Source organism: Dreissena polymorpha, chromosome 3 (genome assembly GCF_020536995.1).
Source record: "Dreissena polymorpha isolate Duluth1 chromosome 3, UMN_Dpol_1.0, whole genome shotgun sequence".
NCBI lineage: Eukaryota > Metazoa > Mollusca > Bivalvia > Myida > Dreissenidae > Dreissena > Dreissena polymorpha.
The window spans coordinates 57631849-57655438 of record NC_068357.1 but is presented as its reverse complement, the minus strand read 5'-3'; the positions used below and the strand labels follow the sequence as shown (position 1 = coordinate 57655438).

The 23590-nt window shown below is 33.8% G+C and overlaps 1 protein-coding gene across 2 annotated transcripts in view; it reads right to left on the bottom strand.

Moving 5' to 3' along the window:
• The window catches only part of LOC127874302 (phospholipid phosphatase 1-like), a 35535-nt gene that overhangs the window by 5451 nt on the left and 6494 nt on the right, over window positions 1-23590 (bottom strand). Inside the window, exons 2-4 of one of the 2 annotated variants that reach the window (XM_052418545.1) lie at window positions 19660-19697; window positions 19180-19373; window positions 5220-5723 (exon numbers count right to left, since the gene is read on the bottom strand). In XM_052418545.1, coding sequence (XP_052274505.1) covers window positions 5220-5304 — 85 coding nt within the window. In that variant the 5' untranslated portion in view covers window positions 5305-5723; window positions 19180-19373; window positions 19660-19697. Of the gene's footprint in view, window positions 1-5219; window positions 5724-19179; window positions 19698-23590 lie in introns of both variants that reach the window. The other variant, XM_052418544.1, reaches the window with a different exon arrangement.

The following is a 23590-nucleotide window of genomic DNA, read 5'->3' as shown; positions in this document are numbered from 1 at the left end:
CAAGAAATATCTTCTTGAAGTAAAACAATTTAGGAAATTTCACCATTACAGCATGTCATATTTTGATATATGAGCTGCATCCGGTACAATTTACGTACAAAACTAAAACACGGAATTGAATACCTCTTTTCGTTTTTGTCTCACGTTTGTTTTTGTAGTATTGTTAACGGATTATTATAATGAACTTTAAAGTAAACGAATAAAATAATAATGTGTTGTTGTTGCATGTTATATGTTTTGTTAAGTTTTTTGAACTTGCAGCATCACGTTCTTGATAATAGCCATAACTGTCAACAGTATAAGGATGTCTAAGCTCTGTGAACAGGGGTATTCTTGCATGTTTGTAAAGTTTCGTCCCAGATTAGACTGTATAGTCCACACAGGCTAATCTGGGAAGACATTTTCCGCTTTTATGATATTTTTCTTTTTAAAAAAGTCTCTTCTTGTAAAAAATCAAGTTTAGGCGGAGATTGTCGTCCCTTATGATCCTGTGCGGACTGCAGTTAAGGCGGAAAGTGTTGTCCCTGATTAGCCTGTGCGGACTGCGCATGCTAATCTGGGACGACACTTTACGCGCATGCATTAAACCCCCTTTTCACAGAGCGAGGCTCATGTTTATCTTAACTTAAATATCTTATATCTGATATATCATAACGTGTCAATACAGTCAAATCGCGTCCTATTTCTTTTCGAACAAATTCTAGCACCCATTCATCAATATTGGAACCGGTCAATAACACGAATTTACAAATATTCGGGTGGGATTAAATGTTGCAAGATTGATACATAGATCTCGATAAAACAAGACAGACAGACAGAAAGACAGACAAGATACATTTAAAACGAAATATTGGAACCTGTCTTTTTCGCGCATGTATAAACCTTTATTGGGATAAATGGGCTGTTAGAGTGAAAAATAGGTCTATGACATATATTAAGTATATTCGTCTATTATGTCTTTATTTTCGTTTTCGCTTTAAGACATATCCTTGGTGAATAAGTTACACTGAACAAAGGGGATTTTTATTATTATTTCAATGTCATTATTTTCCTTAGGAATTAACAATTATTTATCATCTATATTTATGTTATGCTTTCCGGTGGTTTATAGAGAAATATCAGTGAATTAAAACTGACAATTTCATTGTTTCAAACAGTGAAAATTAACAGTGAAAATTATCGATAATTTTCAGTGTTTACTGTGAAATGACGTCATTTTAAAAAGAAAATGTGTTGGATTCGGTGGAATAACGATTTTAATTCACTCGTGATCATAGAAAATATATTTTTTCTATGATCACTCGTGAATTATAACGATTTTAATTCACTCGTGATCATAGAAAATATATATTTTCACTCGTGGCTGCGCCACTCGTGAAAATATTATTTTCTATGATCACTCGTGAATTAAAATCGATAATCCACCGAATCCAACAAATATCGTCTATATAATCAAGTTATGTTATACTTATCTTTGTAAATAACCTACTAGCTGTATTGAATTGTTTCATTTTTGATCTCTTGTATGTGTATATACTCGATTGTACTTTCTTGGTTGTATTATATTGTTATGCTCTTCATGAATGGAGGAAAATAAAAGTCTATCTATCTACCATTTGGGTTTAATAATTTCTGGGAGTTCCCGTATCAGCCGCGATCCTTATATGCGATTGTTGAGACATCGCAAGCTAATTCAAAACCACAATGAGTCGTATATGCGAATATCAAACTTACTATTTTGTCGATGTCAACAAAGTAGGTGGGGTTATGGATCATTAAAACAGCCTCGAATACGCATAAATTGCTTACGAGAGATTTGCTCAAATAATGAATAAAAGAATTAATGCCTCATCAGTTATATATAGATCGTGTACCGATCGAGCCATCAAGTCGGGGAAATTTCACAGTCGACGATTTTTAGTTGTGTGAACATATAAAACGCAAATGTGCGTCAGACGTTATCTAGGTTTTTTTTATCTTACTTCAAATCTATCCCACAGGTGGTTAGCGTGTGGCTATGATATTAATTAGTGAAAACATCATTTTGAATGATAAATAATCATATTATAACGAAAAATTAACTTTTCTGAAAAAAAATATTTCACTATCAAATATATATATAACAAGGTATGCAACTCAAAATCAGCCCAAAACGGGGTGCATCGCTTTGAACAGCCATATCTTCATCAATTTTGCAGCGATTTTCACGATTTCGGTCTTATTCAACGCAGAAATGAATTTCCTTTCTGGAAATGTATATGTCTTGCAATATTTTTACAAATGCTGGGTCAACTTTTAAGAAATAACACGATACACAACACGCATGACCCAGTTGACAGTGATCATGCTGTCTTTAAGACTGAAATCTTCACGGAGTAAAGGGCAACTTCCCTATAAAGTTCATGTAGTTCGATACCATAATTCAATAAAACGTATGAAAAAATATTATTACCGTTCTTGTCGTTACATTCTGCATCAAGACTAACTGTCCAGCGCCGTTTGAAACCTTTGTTTACATACATTTCAACTAACTGACATTTTAAACATACGAGTGATTTCATTGGGCCAATGCGGAGGTGTGTCTTTACAACTGGAGATTTCATTCATAAAGAATACATGATCACTGTCAACTGGGTCATGCGTGTTGTGTATCGTGTTATTTCTTAAAAGTTGACCCAGCATTTGTAAAAATATTGCAAGACATATACATTTCCAGAAAGGAAATTCATTTCTGCGTTGAATAAGACCGAGATCGTGAAAATCGCTGCAAAATTGATGAAGATATGGCTGTTCAAAGCGATGCACCCCGTTTTGGGCTGATTTTGAGTTGCATACCTTGTTATATATATATTTGATAGTGAAATATTTTTTTTCAGAAAAGTTAATTTTTCGTTATAATATGATTATTTATCATTCAAAATGATGTTTTCACTAATTAATAGCATAGCCACACGCTACCCACCTGTGATCTATCCAGGCAAAAAGTAAGTCAACTATCAACGCCATGCTGTGCGATCACTGACGTCATTCAAGAACAATAATTTACGTTAAGTAGGTGAACATCCTACAATCGGTGTTGAACGGAAATCAATTAGCCCTATGACACGCAACGAATGACCGGAAATAACTCTTTTGATTTGATTGTTATCCGCTTTCACAGTGTACAGGCAAACATAATATGAAAAACATCACGTTCTACAATCTATGTATTGGTACTTGTTTAGTTCCTGTGAGATATTAAATACAAAATCAATCAGGGCACTCATTTCTATTGATAGTAGCTTTGCGTATGATTTTAGCTTAGAAACGCAAAATCAGTTGTCGATTTATTTAGCAAATCCCTACACCCTATTTTATGTTAATTCTTGTTAGACGTATCAATGAATGAAATTGACGTACACGTCCGTGCTGTCATTTTTGCATGCTTTAATTTACTTGGAATGCCAGAGGGGGTAATCACGTGACAAACAAGATGGTGACGTCCATGTCGAGACAGGTACTTTTCTCCGTTTTATAACCTTTATTACTTTTATTAATTGTTTCTATGACGCGCACTGTCCAGCCATATCGGCAAATAAAGTGATTTGCGTTTATATCGTATTAATATTCGCTATATATATCGCTGCGAAATTTCCGCTAAGAAAATGCCAAACAAAACTGTAATAGTTATTGCTGTGTAGTAGACATACATTTCGCTACAACACAAAGCAGATTATGAAAGGAAAAACTAGTATAAGATGTGTGATTTAAATCAATTATCTCGTTAACCAGTTTTTATCACGGAGACTTTGGAAAATTTAAGAGAGCGAAATGATTAGGGCGGAGCTTAAAACGAAACGCAACATGTTGATAAACTACTTCAAGTGCAATACTCACCGTGACAAAACATCTGTTTATTGTCTAATTTTACAAAGAAGTTCACGTTTAGCGTAATTTTCTTGTTCAACTAGCCGGTTTATTACAGTCAAGATAATTGAACCCTTATGTAGTTCATTTTCAACGAAACACTTATAAATACAGAATGGTTGTAGTCGATCAATATAAAGGAAATTGCGGTTCTAATTTGTGTAAAGATATGATTATCCTCCCCGAACCAATTTGACTGCAATGGCTTGACCCTGAATAAGTCTTAGTCAATAAGTGTCCCAATGTGAGATTTTGCGTGCAAGATATTAAGTCGGTATTATTATTATTATTATTATTATATTAGTGTTATAATAATAATATTATTATTATTATGATTATGTATTTGTTTTAATCATTATTATTATTATTATTATTATTATTATTATTATTATTATTATTATTATTATTATCATTATTATTATCATTATTATTATCATTATTATTATGATCATTTCATGTCCATTTAAAGGGGCCTTTTCACAGATTTTGGCATTTTTTTAACTTATTCATTAAATGCTTTATATTGATAAATGTAAACATTGGATCATAAAAGCTCCAGTAAAAAAATCAAGAAAAAAAAATAAAAAAAGGAAAAGAACATTGCCCGGAGCAGGTTTCGAACCAGTGACCCCTGGAGTCCTGCCAGAGTCCTGAAGTAAAAACGCTTTAGCCTACTGAGCTATTCCGCCGAGTACACATTCTTGACGTATTTTATACCTTATATACGTAATCTTCATAGTTTCACAAAATTTAACGACAAAAACAGAACTCTCCAAATTATTCAATCGTTTCGCGTTGCAACGCTTTATAATTTTTAGGTTTTAAAATCGTCAAAAGATGCATATAATGGCTATATTAGAGCATGGTTAATGTTCAGTATTACTGTTTCCTCACAAATATCATAACTAAAACGAAAACTTACGAATCTGAAACAACTTTTTTCAATTTTGCCAATTTACCAAAGCGTGAAAAGATCCCTTTAATATACAACACTTTCTAGCACCATGTTGAATAAGCATTTATTTACACCGCCATTACATGTCTTATGTATGTTCGTTGGCTATGTTCTTTTGTATTTGCCAATAAAATTGACTCGACAAATTTGTTATTTTTTTTTTGGCATTCTCAAGATGAAGTTGGTTTACCGTACTTAAACAATGATTTAAAAGTGTCCAATATACTTTATCGATTTACAATATTTACGCGAAGACATTTTGATCACTTGGACTAAAAACTTATGTAAGCACTCTTTTATGTGTCATTACAGTACACGTTAGTATCCAATCAAATTTTATTACATAATTATAACTTACCTATAAGAAAAAGTATAACATCCACTATTAAAGCCAGCGTAAGGCGCCTTCGACTGACCCGTCTATTATCCGGACACTTCTCCATTTGCAATAATTCCACAGCATCTAAACCGGAGAGTTGCGTTGAACACGTCTTTGAATCCGGATTTTATACTTATGTCACACAAACTCTAGACAAATCAGCAGCCACAACTTAAATCCTTTTTCTTTTCGATCGAAAGACCGAAGTGAGCGTTGTAAACTTCGAATAAGCTATACACTAGAGGACATTAAATCGCATTGGATCAACTGACTTGTAAAACTAGTGGTTTATAATTGTCGATTTAAACAGGTACATATGTTAATCCCCTTAATTTAAATGATGATTTCAATAGTATATCTTCGTTAAAATGTTTTGATCAATTATAGTTTGTTGATATAAGAATACGTTACGTCATTTACTACAGCTTAGAAGAAGTAACTTTGGCGTCAATTCTTTAAATCTCCGAACAAGTGTAGAGCTACCTGAAAATATACAAATGAAAAATTATAATAGTATTTGTTAATGTTTGTTGTAAGGAAAATATCAAATGAATGGCTACTATGGTATGGTATTTTCAAAGCGGTTATATGCTTAAAAGTAGTTAAACATAGTTATGTGTACATTTTTTTCTATAAATTTTAACACTATAATAGCAACAGAGTCACAACTTAAACAGTTTGTAAAAAAATGCGATTTGTTGTTATTTTTGTTTTTTTCACGTTAGATAATACGCACACTACTTGTAACTGTATGATCACTTCCTCTTCGCATGGCCTTTTGATATGTATAGTATTACATGGTTAAGACTAACGGTTTACTATGTACAAGTCATACTAAAGTAATCGTCTTTTCTGCTGTACAAGTCATACTAAAGTTATCGTCTTTTCTGCTGTACAAGTCATACTAAAGTTATCGTCTTTTCTGCTCTTTCGTATAAAAGATGTAAGAAAGCTTTGATGCTGTTCAATCGTACGTACATCGCTACACGAGCCAATCTCAGAAGATTATTGATCTGATGAATGCGTGTAATGCTCTCATACGTCCAATGGGGGCATTTTTGGCATGCACGTGTTTAATAACTATCACAGCAATATGGAAATACTCATAGATATAAAGATACACAATAACAAAATGAGATATTTTGGATAATAAACATAATAAACTCTATTTATATGTTGGGTAAGTTTAACTTTGCATAAACACTTTTACAATCCTCGTCGTATAAAAGCTGTTCATAGGCTTTTCTTGTAAGCTTTATCAGCATTATTCGTCCGCGTCATGCGAACATTGGTCTTATGCCGTATGCGGTTAGCGAAGTTCAAGACCAGAAAGGTTTGTCCGAAGCTACACTGGCCTCATATGGCTTAAGACCCATTTGCATAAAAATGGCCATTTAGGACAAGGATTATTTGTTCTCGTCGTTCATGCAAGTTTTCGCAAGGAACTGTATCGCGGTAAGTGGTAATTTGTATTTTGATCCTGATCTTAATATGACTGTATTTTTTTTTGGTGAGCACTGTGAGTTTACTGTGTCTTATGTAACTCGTTGCATATTGTGTAGAGGGATTCTCAGATGTGAGAAAACGAAGAAAAGGGCTTCATCACGCTAGACTTATTAATTCTTTGGTAAATGCAATTCTTTTTACCGGTAAACACGCAGGCTATTTTAGTAAACCTGTTTGTTAGAATGAGTATATACAGATGTTAAAGCACCATTACTACTCAAAATCAACGAAAATTTCGTACAATATTTTGTAAAATAAAGTTAAACAATTAAAAATTAGTGTTCCTCATGGCAATTGCCGAAATTTCAACGCCAGATGTGGTCTGGTAAAATAGATGTTTGTAAATACAAAATGCTCGTTTTTATTTTTGTTTTGCATATTTAATTCCATTTTCAATTCCCGCAACGATATCTATTCATACGACACATGAACACTAACATGGTACCATTTTAGTGTTCGTGTATCGTATAAATAGAGATATGCTCGCGGGAATTAATCGTGTCACAAAACAATAGCGTTGAAATTGTGGCTATTGCTATACGGAACACTGATTGTTTAGGTGTTGACTTTATTTTACGAAATAGTTTACGAAAGTTTCGTTTATTTTGAGCGTTATAGACAATACTTTCCATTTCATGATTGACTTCAGACGATCCTAAGTTTATGTATATTCGGTCACTTAAGATGTGAAGTTAAATTGTTATACTGAATGAAAAAAGTTCAATACAAGTAAGACATTTGTGTTATGTCTTTTAAACAAGAGCAAAACGATTAACATCGGATATTGCTATTGGAACAGGCCATTTCTAGAAAGACACCAGGATTTGTTCATTTATTTCTTATCAATATGCAGTCATATTTTGATACTTAAACACTAAATTTGTCTACTAATTTTAATATTTACAATTGAATTTATCTATTTATAGACAAATAACTGACAATACCATGTTTAAACGTGAATATTATTGGAATTTCCATAAAAAAGTTTTCAACTATAATCTACGATTGGTGCATTTTAGGTTTTAACCAAAAACAATCTCTGTCGGATATAATTTACTATATTAAAAAATAGCATTAAATTAGATTCTTCACTCAAGTTTTATCAGAGATATGTTACATTTGCCATAACAGGCGGATAGCTGATTCAAATGGAGTCGATAAAAAATAGGGGGAAAGGATTTACATGTATAAACATTCAAAACATGTAAAATGTCATTGAGTTTGGTGACATAGTTTGCCAGGTTTATCGTTTACTACATTATGACTTAGAAAATTAATATAAAACAAATGCAAACAATGGAGTAGTTTTCTTAAATAAAACCTTTAACCAACAACGCTCGCATAATTTGAAAACCGAACAATGACTTACTTACTCTCAGCATGATTGTATAGTCTTTCATAGTAAACTTTGTCTTTATCGAACCAAGTGACTTCCACGTAAATTGCAAAACAATTAAATACTTCTATTAAAGCGCGAGAGCAAAACAAAGCTCATTATTTGGTCTATCTTCAATCAACTTTATTCGTAAATTGTTTAATATTCACTTCCTCAAAGAGAACTACGTGGGTAAGCCTCTGACGACAAACACGTCGTATTAACCCGCGCACAAATAAACGAATCGCGTTCTGAGAAAACTGGGCATAATGGATGTGCCTTAAGTGTCGTCCCAGATTAGCCTGTGCAGTTCGCTTTTATGACATTTTTCGTTTAAATGAAGTCTCTTCTTAGCAAAAATCCAATTGAGGCGGAATGTGTGGGGACTACACAGGCTAATCTGGGACGACACTTTACGCACATGCATTATGCCCAGTTCTCTCAGAACACGACTTAAACTATGAAGCAACCGCGGCGAGTTTAATGCAAGCTAAACAAATACACGTGAATATGTTATTTGAATAATGTTTAGCTTATTTTCTAAATTCAAGTAGATTGCATCAATAATATTTCCACTCTAAGCATCTATGATGCTCATCTTCAGTTAAATATAGCATTCCAAATAAAATTCGAAGGAAAAGTCATTGATACACATTCGGGAGATATAACGTAGCATACATGCTTGAGGCCATTAAAATAATAGAAGATGTAAATGTTAAAGTTTTTATAGAATTCAGTTATAATGAAGTCATATTAGTTTGTGAAAAAAATTACTTTCTTAAATAAGCGATGATGGTTTAATTAATCGTTTATTTTACCGGCAAACTAATATTTTTATAAAGAGATATTGCCTATATTGAATGGCCTTGTTCGAGAATGTTTTTATTAGAACCTCTTAATTGTGTTTATCTTTAAAATCATACATACGTGTTTATTCTTTACCGGCTAGAGACTTGTTAATTAAATGGAATGTTAAACACAAACGCAGTCCATGTTTATCATAAAAAATATATTAATCTGACAGAGTTTTTAATTTAACAATATCCAATAGTTTTTATTTTTAATTGGTCACAACATATTAAGTTAAACAAACATACCTGAGGACGACGAAATTTTCTTCCGTTAACACATATATCCATTTATAAAGATAATATCACCACTGTATCATCACGCACATTTAATACACGATGAAGTACGTATATAACGGTTTTTATCAAACAAAACTTCTATGTTTTCTAATTCCCATACAATTGCCGAGCAGTTTGCATTTCAGAGTCTCTGATGAAAGTCAATCAATAGGACCGGATTATACTGAAGTCCTTTCACAAAATAAAAGAGACCTTGATCTACACGGAGTGGTTGTGATGACTTAATGAAAGATTAATTTGAAACGGCATGGTTTAAGGGGCACACTTATGAGGATTTTCATTGCATTTGTTCTTGCTGCTTGTGTTGCTAGTGCTGGTTCTGATGATGATGACGCAGACAACAGCGACGACGACGATATGATTACGATTATGATGATGAAAATTGCGTTGATGATGATGCCGAGGAGGAGTTACAAGAAAAAGATGAAGACGTAATGTCGATGTTGAAGACAAGGAAAAACTAAAAAGGTGTTTACTACGACGACGATGATTTAATTCGATTCACGCGTCACGTTTTGGCATTCTGTTTGACATTTATTGTCTGCATACTAGCTTTTAATTGAATTTGGTTTGAGATTAATTGTTTGGCAAGTGTCAGGTTCGACCAGTCCCTAATCCTGTCTAAACCTCGAATGCGTTGTATAGACCGTTCCATTTCGGCGATCCCAGTTTTAATCACTTCATGTTGAAAGAGAGTGTTCTGTTATAACAGAATTGTATAAAAACATATTTCTCTCATGGTATCGTTCCTGGATTTTCATTGTTCTCTATAATTAATACAAGTACATGCACCAGGTGATTTTTATGCAGTGTTTAACCATCAAACCCTCATATAAATACCAAATATCATATATTTTAAATAGACCTTTATACGTATTTTACTGTGATATCTACCTTCAACAGCTGTATGTAAATCAGTTGTAGTCATAATTGTCTCATTAACTGTTGAGCGATTTTATGGATGAAGTTTTTCTGCCCACGCAATGAGTCGCACACATTCAACGTATTTCTTACTACGCCCATATGCAATGATTCAAGAAGGATTGTGTATACATCCTATGAAACATGGTAACTGTTTTAAACCCACTCCATTATTTCCATTTAACAAGTTACAGCTCATGAAGTATGTACTAAATTGCTTTTTTCGAAAAATAAATTGTGCATATTCATCCACAATTAAGTTCGTCATCAAATATAATCCGCCAAGTTGCTGCTCATGCGGCATACTTTTGATGAATATTTCTGCACTCGATTAATGCTCAAGTAATCGGTATTCATTGTTTTAAAGTACAAACCGAGAACAAAACATTTATAAACCCATAGAAGGTTCAGAATTCTTTAGCGTCGGTTTTGTCAGGGTAAATTTATTTGTAAAATAAGCATCAAATTGAAAATTAATTATACATGTACATTCGTTTGAAACAATACACTACACGATTTCTAGAGAAAAAAATACATTCATTTAGACAAGACCTATTTAATCAAGTGTAATATAAAAAATATTCATTTTTTCAATAGACATTCAAACTGTAGTAATAAAACATTACAAAACAATCGAAGTCAAACATATTACGTACGTCTTTAAATACAAAAGTAAATATTAAGTAACTTTTCTTAAAATGTAAGATGCACTGTATTAGCGTTCAAGGATGACAAATTCACTAACTATGGTATGTCATTCGCATGAATAGCTTCTTCTTGAACATTCAAACATGCGTGTATGTGTTTTTCTTGCTCTGTGACGTAATATCGTGTCATAAGCATAACCACATCGTTCATCAAATAAGCTTACAATATGACGAGAAGAATCATTATAGTATTTTTAGTTAAAAAATCATTACATCGTGACATTACAAATTGGTAAGCTATTCGTCGGATTTGCCGCATTTTAACATATTTCAATCAAATAAAATAGTTTTATTATTGAATATCGCACACAATTCCAAGGTTGCCCGCATATTTTTTACCAAAGATTTTTTTAGAGTCTTGTAAATCTGTCTTAATTTACGAACAATATATTTTTCGTTAAAATGTAATGGTAGTATTAAGATTCTCGGCATATGTATATAACAAATACCTGTTGTTGTTTTGTAATTCCTGAAATCCGCCTAACACAAACATGTTTGAACACTTGATTTTATTATGAGGCCAAAGCGTTTGACTATGAATGGCTCAATAAATCCACTTAAGTAATTGCATGGGTGTTATGAAGCGCTCAAAATAGAAAGATTTAACAGCACCGATCCTTAAATACTTTTATGAATAGTCTGTAGATACTGAATGTGGCAGAGATTGTTAATGATAGGTCTCCAGTAATTCGTGGTGCCAGAATTGCAGAACTGGTGAATGACCTTAATCTTTCCTTAAGTTGTCGTCCATGCGCGACAGACAAAAATTTAAACACTCGCACAAGCCATGCGTATGATTTAACAATCTCTAACAAACTTCAGGGACAAAAACATGGCCAGATTATTGCATGTAGATGTATTTAATTAAAACAAATAAAACTTTATTTGTTAAACTAATGATAAGCACAAGATATTTTGTTGTCTTTATAAATCCGCGCGTTTCAATTTATGGGAGCCGAATTATTTTTTAATGCAAACGTGTGCTGAATTTCACTCATTTTAAAGATGGGGCCATAAAACGTCATAGAAAGAAGCACTTGAAACCGAAGACGTGAAACACATCTTTCTTGTTGCATATTGCTTCATGTGCCTTGATCATTCTGTACAACTTTTGATTCGGCTTCGTAGTGTAATATGTCGATTATCAAATGGACCGTGCTCTGTCAAAAGGGGCTTTAATGCATGTGCGTAAAGTATCGTCCCAGATTAGCCTGTGCAGTTCGCACAGGCTAATCAGGGACGACACTTTCCGCTGTAATGGTATTTTTAGTTTACAGAAAGTCTCTTTTAGCAAAAATCCAGTAAAGACAGAAAGTGTCGTCTCTGATTAGCCTGTGCGTACTACACAGGCTAATATAGGACGGCACCTTACGCTTATGCATTAAACCCCTTTTCACAGAGCACGATCCATAAAGATCCTCTTCATCAACTCGCTCAAAATTATTTTGTTAAGTTTGTGCTTAACTAAAAGTGTAATGATCAACTTAGTAATGAGGCCATAATAAGCGTTCAGGCTTTTAATAAAAATATAACAATTTTGAATTATTATTTAGAATGGGTTAAATTAAGTTGTCTTCTATGACTAATCAAGACATTGACAAATGTGTCTGTGGTTTTAAAATTCTACCGGTTGAATGCTTAAATGCAAGCTATATGTAAATATAATTTCCTGTTTCAAAACATTTAGCACGTTTATGCGTAGAGTGCATGCCTTCTGTAACAAGTTGTATAATTCTCAAAATATTGTTGTTAACAGACAAAGACTATTAACGCGTTCATTATTTTTAAGGAAAACTGATGTAAAATTGATCGAAATCTTGTTGCTAAATTTTTTAAGCAAGTCTCTTTTTGGCTACGTGTACAGTTAAGCTTAATTTTGCATCCGTCTTTTTATCACCATTACGCTTTATTTCGAACAATATGTTTAACACATCGCTTGAAATCCCTTCTTATGATCACACGCGCCCCCTATTGTATGCGACTTTCACTGGCACGAAAATTAATTCTAAATATTGAAAGAAACCGCATGCATCAGATATTGTATCAATACATTAAAAAAACTACGTATTTTGTGCCCTTCAGATTTCCAGCATCCACCCAGAATTAGAACAAATCAATTAACCGCATTAACAATATTCTTAAATACTTTCTGTTAATAAATATTTGTCCCTTGGGATCATTTCAATATTGAAAGAGAAATTAATAATATAAGAAATGTCATGTAATAGACTTGCTTTTTATAATACTTCTAGTACACTGTTACATTCATCTAATGTCCGTCAAAGTCTACATGTTTGCATTTTAATGCATAAATGCATTATACATACCATAGTTGTTTGAAGGCCTCATTGAAAATAAGATTGCCATTGTTAAACTGTTTGCATAACTTTGTATCAATGTGTTGTCTTAATGAGTTACCTTCAGAAAATAAAGAGATTATTAATATTATAATAATAATACTTATTATTATTATTATTATTATTATTATTATTATTATTGTTATTATTATTATTATTATTATTATTATCATCATTATTATTATTATTATTATTATTATTATTATTATTATTATTATTATTATTATTATTATTATTAACAAACCTTCGTGGGCAAGGTTAGGTTGTTAGTGTGATAAATAGGACCCGCTAAAACGAGATAGTTGATATATTGGCAGCTAATTGAATTTAATATTTACTGGGAGTTCCCGTATCAGCGTGTTATCCGATTTGCGAATCGTGAGAGATAGCAAATGAAGTTAAACAACTAGGAATCGTAGATGTGAATATCACACTCAATTTTGTGTCGAAGTAAAAATAAGGAGTCACGGTTCATTACAACATCTTCATTATCTCATGCATTGCTTATGATAAACTTGCTGCAAAAAAACAACTTAAACATGTCTTAAGTTCATCGTCAGTAATATATACATTGTGTTCCGATCGTACGCAACAAGTCGTGAAATCTTCACATTCGAAGATGTTTTAGTCGTGCGGCCCTGTCCTGTTGAAAAGAGAATGTGTTTCAGCTGTTGTTGTTGTTGTTGTTGTTGTTGTTGCTGTATATGTTTGTTTAAATCTAACTTCAAATCACCACCACAGCAACGATCACTGTCATTCTTCCGAATGTATGTCGTCATTGAAGAGCAATTATTTGTTTAATTAGGAAAATCATCCTACAATCGGTGTTCATAACGGAAATCTCCTCTTCCGATAAACCATGTGATAAAATAAAACTCAACAAATTACCGGAAACAATAGTTTGTGTTTGATTGGTATCTGCGTTTGAATCCATTATTGACAACATTGATAAAAAAAATACAATTTATGCTATGATTAATAAATTTCCATTTCTACATTCGTTCATAAAGTACGTACTACTATTTGTTAAGTGAAGTGGCTGGGAGATATTAAATACAAAATCAAACTGGACACGCCTGGACACGCCTGGACACGCCTGAGAATTGGGAGTAGTTTTGCGTACGATTTTAGCACAGAAACAATCAGATCTAGTTTTATGCATGACAGTCCTTCATCGTATATTATAAAATGCATTCTCGTTATGTCTCTTGGACTAGAGATTTGGTAATGAATCTTACGTACAACCGTTATCGTATGATTGTTTGTTCTTTCTTGTAATGCAAATCAGACACCAGACATTTCTAACATGTCCGCGCTATCAATTGTGCATGCTAAAATAAAAAATAAATCAGAATTCTTGACCCGATTATTTATTTGAGGTCGTTTTGCCTTTTGCGTATATAATTCGGTAGGTCAACTAGAAAAGGCATTGTTAACGTTCACGGCGTTAATTGACTAAGGACTTAAAATGGCATTGCATTTTGTCATCAAATGCTTTAAAATGCTAGATTTTTACAACGAACAGTATGGAGACTAACAATAAAATTAAAGGAATGGAATCTAAGAAACAAAATCAAAGTTTGTATCAAGCGGGGTTCCAACTATTGTCTTTCGGATGTATAGGCTATTTCCTTAACAACGCGGCCGTCAAGACTGTCATAAATTATAAAACATTTGATACTTGATGTACCGGTAAATGATCCCCGTGTTGTAACACAACAAAAACAACACATTCATTCCAAATTATTCATTGATTTCGCGTTTGTAACGTTTTGTATTTTAATAATTTACCATGATGACAATACATAACCGAGCTGTATTTTCAGTGTGAGTCTATCTGTTCTATTCTGGTCTATGAGTCTACGGCATAAATGGTATTGCGCGCCTTAATTTATATTGCTATTTTATGTAGACAATATTTGAAAAGTTTCATGTTAACAATTTATGAACAAGTCCGTACAATCTCACTGCATCACGCTTTAAAAAAACCTAAACTATATGCCGTGTTTTGTGTTGAGTGAAGAATGCGATACCAATGTCGATGATAATGTGCCCAAATCATTTCAATATTTGAAGAGTTGCGCATAGACATTTATTTTTTATCTGTTATAATGTTTAATTAATTACCGCACACATTTTTGCCAACACAACAAAAATAAAACTCGTTTTATCATATTGCATAGCAATTTGTAGACACGTTCAATAAGTAAATGATTGCACAAATCAATGTCCTACGACGTAATCAGACGGAATTTGGTTAGCTCGTATATCTTTTAGCAAACCTGTATCTGTAGAAGTATGCACATTTTACTGTAACAACAATTTTGTTGTTGCTTTATATGTTCTTAAGAAGCTGCGATTATTAACCCATGAGTTGCTTATTATTAATAAGATAGAGCAAAGTGAACTGACAGATAACCAAACACGAATTGTGGACAGAATAAATTCAATACGGCAAACCATGACTTGGGCCTTAGAATCATTTGCATACATAGCGTTCTTTTTAATGTTTATGGCAGCGACCTTTTTTGCTATTTTTACCAGATATCAGGCATACATGTCAATGGTTGACTGGTTTTTAATTTGGCTTTTAGAGGGCATTCCTATCAAAGTCATGATCTATATACATTGGTTACAACGCGTCAAATGACATACATTGGCTACAGCGCGTCAAATGCAAATACAATTAAACTGTTTTTTATGTATTAGTATGTCTGTTAAAAATGGCATGATTATTCATCGAGATTCTATTTAAATCAGTGTTCATCAAATTATGTTTGTTGTTTCTATGGTTCGTTTCTTTCTATCAATTGTATAATGTTTATCTTTCTGCATTTGATTTTTATAATGGTGTCAAAGACTCATAATTCGACAAGTTCATGCTGTGCAAGTTCATAAATAAATTGGTTTGACACATATCTGATTATTATTTAACCGTTATCACTTTTAAGATATAAATGTGTTTTTAAAAACCCTAAATACACTGGCAGCGTAAATATTTATCTTGTCTAATCGGCTAAGTGTCGAAAGAATGATGTAAGTTTACTAAACCGGCACGCATAGAGGCCAACTTGAAGCAAAGCTCAACAGCAATCATCGACAAGGGAAATGAACAATGTATTATTGAGTTGGTCATTGTATACACCCTTTCAATACCTTTAGAACTTAAGTTCACATTAAATGAAGATAAGATGAATAATGTTCATGATCATTAATCATTGAAAGGCGATAAATTTTTATATGTTCTAGAATCACACAAAAACGTATTACGTCTATAGTTTCATTACACTGGTTTACGTGTACGACAACTATTATCTTATATTTTTACAAATAATTACATTGCTGAAGCTCTAAGAGTAAATTGATTTTAAAATATACAATGAAATCACATATAAAAAGCTGTTATATAAATCACGATCCATCTTTGTATTGTTTATTATGTTGTGTTATATATGGGTTTTTTTCGCCAAACGACGTTGACGTCACTTCCTGTGTTTATGTCTAGATTAATCAACTCAATAGGCTATCAGTAACTTTAAAAAAACTTCAAAAAATGAAATTTTCTCAATGAAATTCATCTTGTAGAAACTGATATTTTATTTTTATTTATTTCCAATAAATTTCTTTGAAGTTGCGTTTGTTATTTCAAATTTATCGAAGCTTACATAAATTTCACGGCCGTTTTAAAGTAGATTAAGAGACAACAAAGATATATAAGATGCTGTGATTCCCAACCATTGCCCTATTTAAAATGTTTGATTACTGATACTTTGGCAAATTTTAGAGAGCTGCATGATAAAGTCCGAGCTAAAAATAGAAAATCAGCGTGTTAATAAACCACTTTTCATGCAATATTTAACATGCCAGTATCATCTGTGTAAGGTTTCACGTTACATATGAGCTCGCTTATAGCGTACTTATCTGGTTCAACTGGCGGGTTAATTACAGTCATTTCTCTTCAAGATAATTGACCCCTTATATGGTTGAATTTCAAAGTAACGCTGATACAGAATGGTTGTCAACGACGAATGAAAAGGAAATTGTAGTTTCATTGTGAGTTAAGATATGACTTTTATTCCTACACTAACATTACTGCAATTGTTTGACCTTGCGAACTTCTTAAGTTGATACATGCCCCACTAAGAGGTTTGCTTGCCAGATGTTTAGAAGTATTGACATACATATATTTGTTTTTGTTTTTTTAACTATGATGCGATAATAATAATAATAATAATAATAATAATAATAATAATAATAATAATTATTATTATTATTATTATTATTATTATTATTATTATTATTATTATTATTAATTATTTATTTATGTATTTATTTTTTAGAAACTTTCTCATATTAACGCGTTCCCCCCCCCCGTTCACACATAGCTGCGACTTTACGACGATCATCCCGATCAAGCCACGATCTGAAAAAGGTAAGGATCGGGGCGGATCGAGGCCGTTCGGCGTCTAAATCGAGCAATTTGGCAAATTATGGTCTTCATTTCGACCGTACTACGATGCCCCTACGTCAAACGCGCTGCTAACACAGTTCTACTACGATGTTACGCAGACCGTTGCCGACCAGCGGCCGGGTTTACTGCGTTTACTTTCGCGACATTCAAGATCATTCTACTACGCTACGCAGACCTATATGACTGTTCGACGATATCGCTAGCATGTCTCCGATCATATTACGATTGTATTACGCTTCTAGTACGATTTTGGCGATGACGATATATATCTTTGGTTTAAAACATATTTTTTTATTTCTTTCCAAACTTCAAACATGAACGGACGTATTAATGCTGATCTGATTCATCTGGCTTTACTTCAGCAAGACCAAATGTTAGTTGAACTTGAAATTGCACAGATAGTTTACAGGCGGAGGCGCAGAAGAAGGTCAAGAGGATACAGGGTACGGCCATAGCTATCTGCATATAGGAGGCTCCAATTTGGACAGTATGACACACTCCTGCGAGAACTCCGAATGGAAGACACCAATTCCTTCTTCAATATTTTGAGGATGGAACCAGCGATGTTCAATTAGCTGCCTCAGAGACTTGGCCCTTCAGAAGAAAGATACAGGCTGGAGGAATTCGCTGGAACCAGGTGTCAAACTTGCCATTACTATCAGACATCTTGCTTCAGGAGATAAGTACCATAGTCTTATGTATAACTTCAGAGTGGCTTAGAATACGATAACGTGTCTCATTCATGAGGTTTGCAAGGCTATTTGTGAGGAATTTAATGATGAAGTGATAAAATGTCCAAAAACTCCAGATGAATGGTCTCTCATAGCAGACGAGTTCAAGAACAGATGGAATGTCCCACATGCATGCGGTGCCCTAGATGGTAAACACGTTGCCATCAGATGTCCCTCGAACAGTGGCTCGCTTTACCAGAACAAGCGCTTCTTTTTAGTAGTGCTACTAGCACTGGCAGGTGCTGATTACTAATTTCTATTGATTGACTGCGGAGGTCTTGGTTCTATGTCTGATGCTCAAATTTTAAAGAATCTGAGCTGAAACTGAGCTGTATGGTACTACGCTTTTACTGCGCTATTACTACGATCTTGTAGATCTCTCCACGATGCTTCCGCGCTGCCTGTACGATTACGGCGCTTTTACTACGCTCTCTTTACGACTTTACACCTATTCTTGTTGGCCACGACCCCCCTACGCTTGTTTTGAGCATGTTCAAAATAAGCGTGGCGAGAGCGTAGAGCTCTCCGATCATGAAGACTCTACCGCGATCATTCTGCGCTTATAAAGACTCCACTACGTTTCTCCTGCGATTTGTCACGTTTTTGGTCTCGGTTTGATCGTTGTAGAAGCGGCGTCTATGTGTGAACGGAGGGTTAGCCTTATATTTTTTACGGGTGCAATACGACTGAAATAATTTATTCATATATATAAAAAAAACTTACCGATAAGGAAAATTATAACATTCACTATTGAAGCCACGTGAGCCGTCTGTGATTGACGCGTTAATAATCCAGACACGTTTCAAGTTTGCAATCTAAACCGGAGAGTTGAGTTGAATACGTCTTGGCTCCGGATTTTACACTTAAATGTCACATCAACTCCGGACGAATCAGCACCCACAGCTTAAATCCTTTTTCTTGTCGATTGCAAGACAGAATTGAGCGTAGTAAACTTCGAATAATCTTTATAATTAAGACCTACTAAAATCGTGCTTTATTAACCGAATAGGAAATCTAGTAGTTTGAAACTGTCAGTTTAAAAACGGACATTTGTATACCCGCTTAATTTATGATTTCTATAGTATATTTTCGTTAAAATATGATTTCTATAGTATATTTTCGTTAAAATATTATTTTGATCAATTATAGATGGTTGGTATAAAAATAAGTTACGTCATTAAAATACAGCCTAGAAGAACTAACTTGAGCTTCAAGTCTTTCAATCTCCGAACAATGTGCACCTGCAAATATACAAATGAATAATTACAATTGTATTTGTTTATGTATATTATAAAGAAATATATAATTGCATACTAAGGTTTTGTATTTTGAAAACGATTTTTACTAATTATATCTTAAATATGTTTACAAATATTTTGTATCAGCGCTCATATAATTTTATTTTATAGGGATTGCAACAAAAAGGAAAATTGGTATTCGAATGTGCGGTCATTTTATCAATCGTCTTGTATGCAATGTATATGTAGAATACAGAGCTGCAAGTTAATGGTGTATTTGTTAACAAAAATGCGAAAAAAAAAGAATATAGGCAACAAAATACACAAATTTACAAAATATTATTTTGTATTCAAACTTAAAAAATAACAAAGATGTACAACTAAAATTATTGTTGCAGCTTTATACAGAGGAAGGACAGACCTGTCTTACGGCTAAATTTGCTGCTATATGTTATCTATGCAAATCTGTGTGATATTTGTACTATTATTATAAGCATAATAATCCACATGGTATGTGTATGATAATCAAATTTTCCACTAAAGTTTATTATCCATTAATTTTAATTGCATAATAGCCACAGCGTACCATAAATATTTAGTGAAAATGCGTTTATTTCTATTATTTTCTAACCACTGCAATGTAGCACGTAAAATACTATACACACTTCTTGATACTGCATGATCACTTCCTCTTAACATGAAATTGTGATATGTGCATTACTGCATTAATGTATGACTAAGATTGGCGAAATACTGTGTACAAGTTGTAATGAATTTCATTGCTGTCCTGTTCTGGGTCGTGCTCTGTGAAAAGGGGGTTTAATGCATGTGCGTAAAGTGTCGTCCCTGATTAGCCTTTGCAGTCCGCACAGGCTAATCTGGGACGATACTTTCCGCCTTAACTGTATATTTTCTAAAAATATACTTTCTTTAAACAAAAACTGCCATAAAAAAAGCGGAAAGTGTCGTCCCTGATAAGCCTGTGCGGACTGCAGAGTCTAAACTGGCACGACACTTTCAGCTCGTGCATTAAGCCCCCTTTTCGCAGAGCACGGCCTACCATTACTGCCCTGTTCTATAAACAGGTGTAAAAAAGCTTTGATTTTTTGCATCGTACGTTCATCACTACGCAAGCTAATCTCAGCAGATTGATAATTGTGTGAATCAAGGTAATACTTCCCAACGTCCGATGGTGATGGAGGCATTTTTTACATTACCAAGTATAGTAAATATCACAGCAATATGGAAATACTCTGAACTATAGAACAACACAATAAAAAATGAGATTGTGTCAAAAATAAACAGAATTATATTTATATGTTGGGTAAATTTAACTTTTTAACGGTTTGCATTAATACCTAAAACTCCTCGTCGTATAATAGCTGTTCGTAAGCATGACTTTTAGGCTTTACCAGCATGACTTTAGCCGCGTCATACGAACATGGGTCTTTCGCCATAGGCGACGAGCGAAGCTCTCGGTTATTATGGAATTAATTAACAAATCGTACACATGATACATATTTTTTCCTCGATGCATAAAATAAATCACCAAAGTCTTAGTCTATTGGTATTGTTAAAGGACAATTCATCTTAGAAAGTGTATTCCGTGTTATCAGGCACAGCGCAAATATGGCAAAATCAACTTTAGAACCAGAGCGCGAAAGCAAGTTTTTAAGGGATTTGTGTGCGTTTCCTTTACGTGCTTCGTGTGTTTGCAATTTTTCTTTGCATTAATCGACGACTTTTATCGCAACCAAACGCTGACGCTTGCATAAACTTAAACCCATAGTTGATAACACGTTTTGTTGACATAAAAAGCATACTAACGCAAATAAACAATTAGATCTTTATCAATTTTTTTAGATTTTATAAATCGTACGTCAATAAATTCTCCAACAAAATTAATCAATGTCTTCTTTCCATCATATTAAGCCACTTCTTATTTTTGCTAATTGCTTTCAAACATTTTTGATGCTGGTGATATTGATGGTGATGCTGCTGCTGATGATGATGATGATGGTGATGCTGATGATGCCTACGATGATGATGATGATGATGATGATGATGATGATGATGATGATGATGATGATGATGATGATGATGATGATGATGATGATGATGATGATGATGATGATGATGATGATGATGATGATGATGATGATGACGATGATGATGATGATGATGATTGTGATGCTGCTGTAAATGAGAAGGAGGAGGAGGAGGAGGAGGAGAAGGAGAAGGAGGAGGAGGAGGAGGAGGATCTATCACGATTAGGTTCAAAAAAGAGATCACGTTCAGACCCACAAACCGACCGACGGACAGGTTCATGGCAATATATCCCCATTTGTTCTGTGTTTTCGAAGCTTTCGGTTGGGGCGTAACTGATATATTCAATTCGCGCAGCTTTTAATTGCTCAACATTTACATGGACGTTATGTCCAAATGCTGAGAGACAACGTCGAAGAATAAAACAAACAACTATCACCGATTATGTATAATAATCAATCCACTAATCTGACGCTGTAAAAAAGTTTTGTATTTCCCTAATACTGGGAAAGTTTAATCCCAGCAACTCTTTTAGAATTACATTAATGGATCGATATGCACAATTTATCCCCAACGGGTGATAACTAACAAAACAGAAAGTAATGAGCGCTACAATTAATCTTTTCATGACATGCACTGTTCCGCAAAGGGATAGTATTCAAATGTTAAAAACGACGGGTAATGCATGCTGATCGTTTGCTCTTTGTAGGATTTGGTTGATTATACAGCCTTTTGTCTTCTGGACACTGTCATTCACTTCGACAGTTGGACTCAAATTATTATTTGATAAAAACTGCATTGGAACGTTTATTATATAACAATGAGAAATCGACAACAACATGTTGTTAAAGGATTATACGGAGTACATAGTATTTGCGTGCAGAGAAACAGTACCCAAATTTCCCCCCAAAACGCAACAATACAATCAAAACGATACAAATACGCAACTTATTTCCATATGTATGTTACATTTGTTTCCAATATGCAATATCAAATAAAGAATAGAAGCAATTAATTTGGATTTAAATGGGGGTAATTTAATTGCTTTGTTAGTTTGATTTTGTATGTGGATTTCGTTCCGTTTAATTTCGGATAGTAGTTGCTTAAAAGTATACCGGACAAGCCAGCCTATCATGGTGCACCATTCTGGGGAAAGATATCTTAGCAGAACATACTGGTAATATGCATATCTTCGTAAAGCTTCAAGCCATTTTCCTCGTCATTAGTTATAATTTTTTTAAATATTTATTTTAGCATGGGAACAGTAAAAAATATTGAACTCCCTTGAGTACGTTTCAGATGTCTTTCGCGGAAATCTTAAGAACGCTCACACAGTGGGGATGGAACCCATTACCTCCCGGTTGCTAGGCGGATACCGTATCCACTACACCTCCACGAATATTAGTCGCAAATAGAGTCAAGGCGATGGGGGGGGGGGTAAAGTGATGTCTATGAACATGACTAAACATGATTTGTGAAATACAATAAACAAAAACATTCAAAAAAAGTATGCTACTGCTTCAATGATTATCATGACTACTTCCAATATTACCGAAGAGTCCGGATACGCGTCACTTTAGTAGGCCTAATAGCTAAATAGCGTTCGCGTTCGTGCAGGAAGAGTTTTTTATTCATTACCAGAGAAATATGTATCCCAGTGCCCCACGCCGTTACGTCGGTAACTCAATCCAGGTTTATCCGTTCGTTACAAAAAAAAACGATGCACGTGTCACATTGCCAATTAAGCCCCCTACACGTTCTCGTCAGGAACTGTGTCGTGAAAACATGTATTGCCAACCATTATCTTACAACGCCCAGCAAACAGAACCCAGAGTAATATATAAAAAGTG